Here is a 9,627-nt window from a genome sequence, read left to right as displayed (position 1 = left end):
AATGGTTGTACCATTTTACAGTCCCACCAGCAGTGTATGAGAGTCCCAATCTCTTAGGGAGAGCATCTTTTAGGGAGGACATCTTTTAGGGAGAACATCTTTCAGGGAGGACTTCTTTTAGGGAGGCGGGAGGAGCAGGGCATTGATCAAGACTGTGAGTGGACATTTTACATTAAAAATAAAATGCTCTTAATATCTAGACAATACAGAAGAGTATAAAGTAAACTGTAGTTTTTTCATGATTGTCCCACTGTCCAGAAGAAGTAAGACAGACAACTTTTTTATCCTCTCCAAGTTTATATTTCAATGGTAAAAAATGAACGAATAAATGTGTGTCAGGTAGTGCTAAGTGTGAGTTAGATAAAAGAGGGTGGGTTATCAATCTGGGTTCTCATGTTCCTGTCCCCAGAGTTTAGCACAAGGTTTGGGCCTTGATGCATCCGAGTGTCTACTCGGGGAAAGACAGTGGGTGAACAAGCCCAGGTCCCAGTATGGCTCCTGTAACTCAGCAAACTCCTAATCAGGTTCTGGGGATTCTGATGGGTCCACCTCTGGTGCCTCGGCCCTGGCATTGGTGCAGAGATGCTTCCCACAGAATTGCCTGGCACCTGTGTTTATATCCAGGGCTGCAAACCAGGCCAGTGTTACGTGTGCTTTATGCAAGTGCACATGTAGTCACTAGGCACTAAGATGTGGTGATTTTCCTTAGCAACTCTACATGTTTCTCTATGGACCGTCGGGTCTGCCTCTGATACCGCCCGGTCAGGAGCAGCCAGCTGCCATCTTCACAGAGCTCACTTGTGTCATTGACTGGAAGAAATACCACTTGTGTGTGGGCCCCAGTGTGGATTACAGCTCGGACAGAGGTATAGCTCACTCTCTCTGCACAGGAGTGAAGACACTTGGAGAACATCAGGGAAACTTGAGGAAATGCAGACAGGAGCTACGTATGAACATAGGCCCCAGGTCGGGAGTGGGAGGGTGGGAGAGTCCACGTAGGGTCAAGCAGACAGGGAAGGGCCCCATGAGAGCCAAGCCATGTTGGCACAGCGCATGGATGCTGCTTCTCCCCTCACCCTGGTGCTGCCACCTGTACACCTGGGCAAGTCAGTGGGCCTTCATGTGCTAGGGACTCATTCCAGGGCTTTCTGTTGTGCTCTCAGCCCAACGCTGGGCTTTCAGAAAGGTGAGTCAGAGAGTAATGGCACCTTTGGACTGTTGTAGAAGAGAAATGATGTCATGTTTCCTAGTAAAATGGGAAAATCCATAGAAGTGCTTAGAAGGAATGACGTCACTGCATAGATGTCAGATGGGACAGAAAACATAGTAATTAAAGCCTGCGAGAGCTGGAACAGGTGTGAGGCAGCAACCTGCCAGAGAGGGAAAACGCAAATATTTCCAACTGAAACTAGCAATAGAAAAGTGGTAAGATTGTACCCTGTCAAAGGCGGAAACCTTGTGAGCCTCGGAAAAAGCAAGGCTGTCGCGTTGCGTTCCGGCTCTCACAAGTTTCACTGTGTTGAACCCGGGAAGTTGTATGTTATGTTCATGTTGGGCCAAAGATGTTAGTTATGGGTAAATCACACGAAAAGCTGCATGGTTAATAACTGGACCGTCAGAACCAGGAAAGAGGCTTTGTATGTGTGGGCTGCTGCCCAGGAGGCTTACAGCTTTGAGCTGGAGTCTGGCTAGCTAGAGGCGTCAACACTTCGAAGGTGCTGTGGTCATTTGAATCCTGAGGAAGGTGATGGGCAGGACAGGGACTCTTTATAGAGGAGGAAGCCCTCAGGGCAGGTCTCTTTTCGGGTCAGTGGCAGTTATTTGGGGCAGGACGATGGATATGAGAGGAGACTGCCCCGGACCGACCTCTGAAGGAAGATCATTTGGTCCCAACAGACAGGATGCCATGCTTTCGAGACTTGTCATAGAGGGTGACCTAGGTGACTCTCGAGGACTTCCTATCTCTCTTTTTCGTTTTCCTTTTCAAGCTTAGCTGCTTTCCTTCATGGTTTGCTGTTTTGTAATGCCTGAACTTGCTCAGTTAGCTTCGGAAATGAGTCACATGAGGACACCCCCCCAACAGCCCCCAACCCTGGCTGCTCCGCATGTGTGAGGTTTATGACTGTCCTGATGTCCTGCTGAAGTGTCACTGTGCTAGAAAGCTGCTGTAAGGTACCAGATTACTTGGGGACACAGATATCTTAGAGTATTAGGGTTAAGAGCATGCAGTTAAGAATCAGCCTGAAACTCAGACCTGCCACTCATTTTCTCAGTACTTCACCTATCTGTGCCTCTTTCAGGAGCTCTGGTGGTGCAGTGGTTAAAGCATTTAGCTGCTAACTGAAAGGTCAGCGGTTCAAACCCATCTGCTCCATAGGAGAAAGATGAGGCAGTCTGCTTCCATAAAGGTTTACAGCCTTGGAAACCCTCTGGGGCAGGTCCATTCTGTCCTCTAGGGGAGCTGTGAGTTGGAATTGAATCCAGGGCAGTGGGTGTGGTTTGGGTTTTGCTTCTGTGAAGATTGACAGCCTTGGAGACCCTGTGAGCAGTTCCACTCTGTCCTTCAGGGGTGCTGTGAGTCGGAATTTATGGCAGTGGGTTTTGGTTTTGGTTTTGATGCCTCTTTTCTTGTCTGTAAGATAGGCATAAGAACAGGTCCCCCAGGCAAGGTTGTAGTCACTTCTTGGCCACAGCCAGCTATGCAGAGGGAGCAAGTAGTTGGACGTATGGGCTCGCAACCATGGTCACAGGGAACATCAAGCTCAACTGGTAGAACATACTACCCAAGACATTGTTCCACATCCTACTTTGGCGAGTAGCAACTGGGATCTTAAAAGCTTGCAAGCAGCCATCTAGATGCAACGATGGGTCTCCCCTCATCCAGAGCAAAGATGAATGAAGAAAACCAAAGACACATGGAAACAATTAGGCCAAGTGACTGGCATACCATATGATCCTCAGCCTATACGACTATGAGACCAGAAAAACTAGATAGTGCCCTGCTACTACTGTCAACCACTTGGCGGGGGATCTCTGTAAGAGATCCTGGATAGAGAGGGAGAACAATGTGGAACAAAACTCAAAATCATTAACAAATAATGGGAAAAAAAAAAAAAGGACTAGATGTGCTGGTCTGATAGAGCCTGATGGAACCACTGAGACTGTGGCCCCTAGCTGCACTTCAGGTCCCAAACTAAACCCACTCCTGTGGCTTCCAGCCAAACAAAAGACAGGCATAGGAGCTGGACATTTCCCTAAGGTAGATACACTCCTTGGAGAGATCAATCATGGGAGAATAGAAGGACTGTATGTGCGCAGGGAGACAGCTCAGGGGGCAGGAGTGCATGGGAGGGCAGGACACAGGGAAGAGGTAACTATGGGGAGGAAGTGAGGGGAGCTGTTGCATTGTGGGAAAATTGTGGTCAGTGTCATGAGACAAAGTGTACATGAGCTGCTGTATGGAAAGTGAATTTGCTCTGTAAACTTTCACCCAAATCACAATTTTAAAAAAAAGTTATTTCCAGTCATAAAAGAAAAAAAGACTAGGCCCCCCCACAGTGTTGCTGACAGTCTACATGACAGCAGAGAATTTCATAGGGCAGCTGCACATGGTGAGCGTCAGTACAGGTTAGCTGTTATCATAGCGTTGTTCAGGTTGACCTTGACCTCTTCCTGTTACTAGCAGCTACCTGGTACCTAAGCCATACCTACCTTAGAAGGTTGTGTGAGGAAGTAATGAACGTAACATAATTCTTGCTCAGTTAATGCAAACGCAGTGTTGTTTGGTCTGCCTTTTACAAGCCCGGTTGCTGTGTTGTCTACTTGAGGGTCACTGCTGTTTGCTGTGTCACGAGGCTGCAGGGCAGGTTCTGAAGGAGGGAGGGTTTGAATGTAGAGCTTTTGTTCTCAGATCCCACCGAGCATCTGTCAGAGTGGCGCGCTGAGCTGCCTTGCGTGTTGCTGTGATGCTGAAAGCCAGGCCACTGGTATTCCACGCGTGGTAGAGAGTCAGCGGGAAAGGATGGCCCTCAACGAGGTGGCCTGACACGTGGCTGTTACCAGTGGGCTCAAGCATAGATAGCAACAATTACGAGGATGGCGCGGCCCAGGCAGGGTTTCCTTCTGTTGTACGGAAGGTCCCCATGGGGCAGAGCCGACTCGACAGCGTTCTCAGATCCTCTTTGTTCAAGACATAGGTTCTTTAGTTATTTAGCATTTTGGGGGCTGTGATTATCTTAGAGAGGAGTCCTAGTGGTACGATGGTTAAGGGAACTCGGCTGCTAACCAAAAGTTCAGCAGTAGTTCAAACCCATCAGCCGCTTGGTGGGAGAAAGATGAAGCAGTCTGCTTCCACGAACATTATATTATAACCTTGGAGACCGTCTGGGGCAGTTCTGCTCTGTCCTCTGGGGCGCTGGGAGCCGGTGTGGTTGGCTTCGGTACCTGTCTCAGAATGCGGTCACGTCTTGTCCTCTAGATTTGGTGCTTCCAGATGTGAGTTATCAGGTGGAGTCCCAGGAGGGGGCTCAGGCTCAGAATGTGGACCCCTGGGGACAGACTCTGCTGCTTTTCCTCTTTGTGGATTTCCACAGTGGATTTCCAGTCCAGCGAATGGAACTCTGGGGTAGGTATAAGGGAGTGGGCTGCCAGCTTGGGTGTTCTTCAGTGCGAGGGGGTAAAGAAAGGGTGCCATTGCACTATGTCTGTCTGTAGAACAACACGTTTCAGTGAAGAACCCGCCTCACATCAGCTAGACAGAGCACACACTCTGTGGACAAGGGTATGTCTTGAGGCCTCATTAAATGATGGCCTTCCTAGTGTCATTGGCCAGAAGTCAGCACATACTTCCTTCCTAGCTCAGTCTGCAGAGTGTGTTCTCACCCTGCGCTGCACTCTGTCATCTCTGGGAGCTGCTAAACGTGTCCAGGCCCCAGCTCCAGGGACTCTGGCCTCCTTGGACTGAGTGAGGCTCAGGGGTCAGAATGTTTTGATGGTTTCCCAGATGGTTCTGATGTGCAGTCAGGCTTGAGGACAACAGCCCATGACTCTCCAAGTGGAGTCAAATGGCCCATGACCCTCTAAGTGGAGTCAGGAAATGTAAGCAGCCCGCCTGGCCGTGGGACAACACTGCAGACACAGTCTGAGCAGCCATGGGGTGACTGCCTGAGACGCAGCCTGAGCAGCCGTGGGGTGCACTCGAGGCAATGTCACATGGACCTCTGGAAAGGCAGAAATTGCTCTTGCCCAGGCAACAAAGGGGTGACGAGCTGGTCTCAGCCCGTGAAGCGTGAGTGTCAGGACCACCTGTAGGGTCAGCAGATTTGTAGCTTCCTGGGCCCAGGATTTGTTGCCGTCATGTCAAAATGTGGCGCAGCTCAAGAACCTGCCTTTTTTACAAGAATCCCAGGTGATTCTTAACTGTAATCAGTTTGAGAACCCCTGAGTGTGAGTCGGGGTTGGTTTATGCATTTTAATCCATAAACCCTGGGCTGTAAGTGCAGACGTCTCTCAGCACCCTCCCGAACCAGCAGGGAGAAGTGGCACTTGTGACAGGTTAGGGAAGGGGCCATCGGCTGCTTTCTGTCAGTGCTCCTGAGATGTCTCTGTGTTCTCCGTCCTCTGGGGGCAGATGATTTTTCTGGGGTGCAGGGACCCTGCTCTCTAGGCATCATATCACTGTACTGTTGGGTGTGGCCCTGCTTCCAGGCTGTAGGAGAAAGGAGACAGCTTCCAGCCCTAGCAGCAGAAGACCTCCATGGACAGGTGCCAACTGTGTGTTGGACAGGCCATTGTCGGCTCTGGAGCTTTTCATGCCTCGCCTGCCTCTGCCCAACACGCGCACACTGTTCTGGAGAGGGGCCCTGCTTTCCTGGGCTCTGGCCCACAGCTCTTCAGTAGAGGGTCTGGTGTCCCAGGCAGCCCCTGGTTCCATAGATTAAGGTCACTGATTAGACCCAAACGAAGGAGGCTTCTGGTAGGGGGGGGCAGGTGAGGGTGCCTAATGGTGTTACTGGGCCCATGCCCACAGAGGCAGAAGCTGTTAAAGACGGGCAGCTTAGACTGTGGGAAGGGTTTCAGGGTAGACTCCAGAGACTGGGGTTTAATTTAGCTCTCCCACCAGCTTCCTGCATGATTTTTGGAAGCAGGTCACATCCATCCTCTGAGCTCCCTTTTCAAATCTTTAACATGAAATTGTTAAACTAGATGATACCAAAGACTCACCAAGTGTAAAGACTTGGAAGACTTAAGGTCTGCTATCTTCTGGCACACTCTTTTTTTTTTTTTTTTTTTGAGGGCTGCCAAAGGGAACATTGGCTCAATCCTGCCTCCCTAGGATAACACAGTTGGAAAGCATGTCCTGAATTCTGCTGAAGTCTGAGTCCTCAGACACCAGCATCCCTGTCGTTCTTGTAGCCCTGGGACAACGGGCACCCTTGGTGTGCAGCATCCCAGTGGTTCTGTTCAGTGCTGTACTGAAGACAAAGCCGTGTCTGCATTGGTAAGCACACTAGGTGTCTTACAACCAGCTCACGCTCCTGGTGTCTGGAGCAGCTGCAGTGAGGGCGCCGGATGAAGTGGATGGGCAGAGCCTGTCATCACGCCTCCTCCTTCCGCCTCCCTCTCGTGTCCTCGGAAGCTTTCCCCCAGAGCGCTTTCTTTAGGGACCAGATTGTGAGGAACTGCAGTCTGTTTCCATGTGTTTTAAAAACCACTCGCTTGGCCTTCTGCCCGCCTTGTCGGGATAACTTTTCTAGGATTAACTCATTATTTTGCTGTGGCCTCAAAAGCAGCTGGTGCCATCAGCTGTTTCAGGAATGAACTTGTGGCTTTTTCATTAAATGTCTGCGTTCAGAGGGGACTGTGGTCACTCAGCAGAACCTCTGTACTCTTGCGCTTGTTTTGGAGGGGAGTGGTTTGCATAGCCCCTTCACGATGGATTTCTGGAGAGACAGGGAAAGAGAGACCCTGTTTGAAGGATTTTTCAGAGATGACAGAAACAGGACGGCAGCGAGGAACCACAGCCCTGGTCGCAGCCTGACTGGTTTCCAGAGGCCGTTCTCAGGACGGCAGCGAGGAACCACAGCCCTGGTCGCAGCCTGACTGGTTTCCAGAGGCCGTTCTCAGGACGGCAGCGAGGAACCACAGCCCTGGTTGCAGCCTGACTGGTTTCCAGAGGCCGTTCTCAGGACGGCTGCGGAGCCCAGCTGTGCTGCTGCTGCCAGTAGAACAACGTTTTCCCTTAAAATAGCGGATCGGACACCTCACACCGCCTCATGTAGCCGCAGCATGCCTGGGGGAGCAGGCGGCTTAAAGCCGTTTCTTTGTACTAACGTGGAGAATTGTAACATGACGTGGTCACTGGTTGGTGGAAGAATCAGATTCCCTGGGACATACACTCTCCTGATTCCGGTCGCAGACCTTTTTAGCTGACTGCGCGTTACCGTTGCTACAGAGAAACATCCGATAAGCAACATCACGATCAATGGAGCAAAGAGGGAAGCTGTCAGAGACTTCATTTTACTTGGATCCACAGTCAGCACCCATGAAAGCAGCAGCCAGGAAATCAGATGACATATTGCGCTGGGCAGATCTGCTGCAAAACACCTCTTTAAAGTGTTAAGGAACAAAAACGTCACTTTGAAGACTAAGGTGTGCCTAATCCAAGCCATGGTAATTTCATTTTATGCATTGAAAATTGGACAGTGAATAGGGAAGACTGAAGGAGAGTTGATGCTTTTGAGTTGTGGTGTTGGTGAAGACTGCTGAAAATACCATGGACTGCTAAAAGAACAGGTCTGTCCTGGAAGAAGTGCAGCCAGAATGCTCCTTGGAAGCGAGAATGGCCAGAATTTGTCTCATCTGCTTTGGTCATGTTGTCAGAAGGGACCAGTCCCTGGGGAAGGGTATCTGCTTGGTAAAGTAGAGGGTCAGAGAGAAAAGGGAAGACCTTCAACGAGATGGACTGACACAGTGACTGCAACGGTGGGCTCAGGAACAGCCAGGATTGTGAGGCTGGCCCAGGACTGGGCAGTGTTTTGTTCTGTTGTACACGGGGTCACTACGAGTCAGAGTCAACTCGGTGACAACAACAGAGAAGCATCAGGTGCCTTGTGGGAAGAGCTGCCCCTTCCAGCTGTATTTTAATGCTGTCCTGAGAAAAGCCAGCCAGCCACAGCCGCCTCACCTGGACCTCTGAGCACAGGATCCGGGGGAGCGTGGGAAACTGACAAAGGAGGGTCACCAGACAGCGCCCTCTTCAGGTGCCTGTGGAGTGAATGCACCTTCCTGGGCCTCCTGGGCCAGGGTCACTAAAAGGGACCTATGACTTGGTGGGAGTCCCTGGAGGTGCAGACACCCTGTGGCAGTAAAGGTTGTGTGTCAACTTGGCTGAGGCTGGATGTAGCTATTCCCCAGGGTGAGACTGGTAATCACTTCCAAGGTGGACTCTGCTGTGAGCAGCTAAGTAGCCACCTTCAGTGTGCCCTCCCTCAGTTTATACGGAGAAGCCTTGGGAACGCCTCCAGCTTTCTGGCATTCTTGCATCCTGTGTTTGGCTGAGTTTTCATTCAGCGGCCTGCCGTGTTGTCTGCCGATTTTGGAGTTGTTCCTGGACTTGAACCAGTGGCCTACTGTGCGCCTGTTGGTTTTGGGACTGTGCCATTTTACCTGCCAATCTTGGGTTCACCAGCCTCAGCAGCCAGCAGTTGCATGAGTTAGAAAAAGCCTCCAGCTCTAGTGAGCCTAAAACAGGAGGCAGAGCTGAAGCCCAAGGTTGAGGGGCCTTCACTCAGCACCTAGAGCTGGCACTTTGAACTCGGACTTGTATCTCCTACACTGTAAGAGAATAAATCTCTGTTTGTTAAAGCCGTCTGCATGTGGTATGTCTGTTACAGCAGCAACAGAGAACTAAGACCACGGTCAAGACACCGAGCTACTGACTGGAGTTCACATCCGCTCAGAGGTACCTCGGAAGACGGACCGGCCAACACATTGTGAGAACCACCGCTGCAAACCGCACGGAGCACGGTCCTGTGCCCACACGCATGGGGCACCGTGGGCTAGAGCTGACTCAGTGGGAACACGTTTTATTATATTTTATATTATATGTGTTATTTTACCCAGCAAAATATGCGATACGTGTTTCTGTTTCTGACACGAATTAAACAAGATCCCTCACTCATCTTCAAAAGTAAGATTCCTCTTTGTAATTTTCTTGTGCATTCTTTCATTTGTAAGTGGGAATTGAGAGGGTTTTTAAGTTGCTAGGGTGTTTTTTTGTTTTGTTTTGGTCAAAAAAGTACTTTGTGGATGAGGAGAAGCGACCTCTCCTTCAGAAAGGATCTCCCCCAACCCAGCCCCGGCTCATGGTCCACAGCTGCAGTCCTGGGTGGCCACAGGCTCACTCTCCCTTCTTTCAGGAGTCCACACCATGCTCACAGCTCGTCTAGGTGCCGTCCTGCTGGAGCACCAACGAGCAGTACGAGACTCCGTCCACATCGCCGTGGACCAGGCCTTGGAGCAGCATCACCAGGCTGCAGAGGTAAGAAGAGGCTCGCAGCTTCCCTCCCGACTCTCTAAAAGGAAGATGGCATGGCAGACAGGGCCCTAGAGCCTTCCCCCTAATGC

The 9,627-nt window shown here is 50.6% G+C and overlaps 1 protein-coding gene across 1 annotated transcript in view; it reads left to right on the top strand.

Moving 5' to 3' along the window:
- CUNH11orf80 (chromosome unknown C11orf80 homolog) overlaps nucleotides 1-9,627 on the top strand; it is a 70,286-nt gene that overhangs the window by 44,384 nt on the left and 16,275 nt on the right. Inside the window, exons 9-11 of the mRNA XM_007944949.1 lie at nucleotides 719-866; nucleotides 4,478-4,624; nucleotides 9,420-9,541. Coding sequence (XP_007943140.1) covers nucleotides 719-866; nucleotides 4,478-4,624; nucleotides 9,420-9,541 — 417 coding nt within the window. The remainder of the gene's footprint in view (nucleotides 1-718; nucleotides 867-4,477; nucleotides 4,625-9,419; nucleotides 9,542-9,627) is intronic.

Source organism: Orycteropus afer, unplaced genomic scaffold (genome assembly GCF_000298275.1).
Source record: "Orycteropus afer afer isolate SDZICR_OR568_19922 unplaced genomic scaffold, OryAfe1.0 scaffold00130, whole genome shotgun sequence".
NCBI lineage: Eukaryota > Metazoa > Chordata > Mammalia > Tubulidentata > Orycteropodidae > Orycteropus > Orycteropus afer.
The sequence above is the reverse complement of the archived record's forward strand: the minus strand, read 5'-3'. Positions and strand labels throughout refer to the sequence as shown.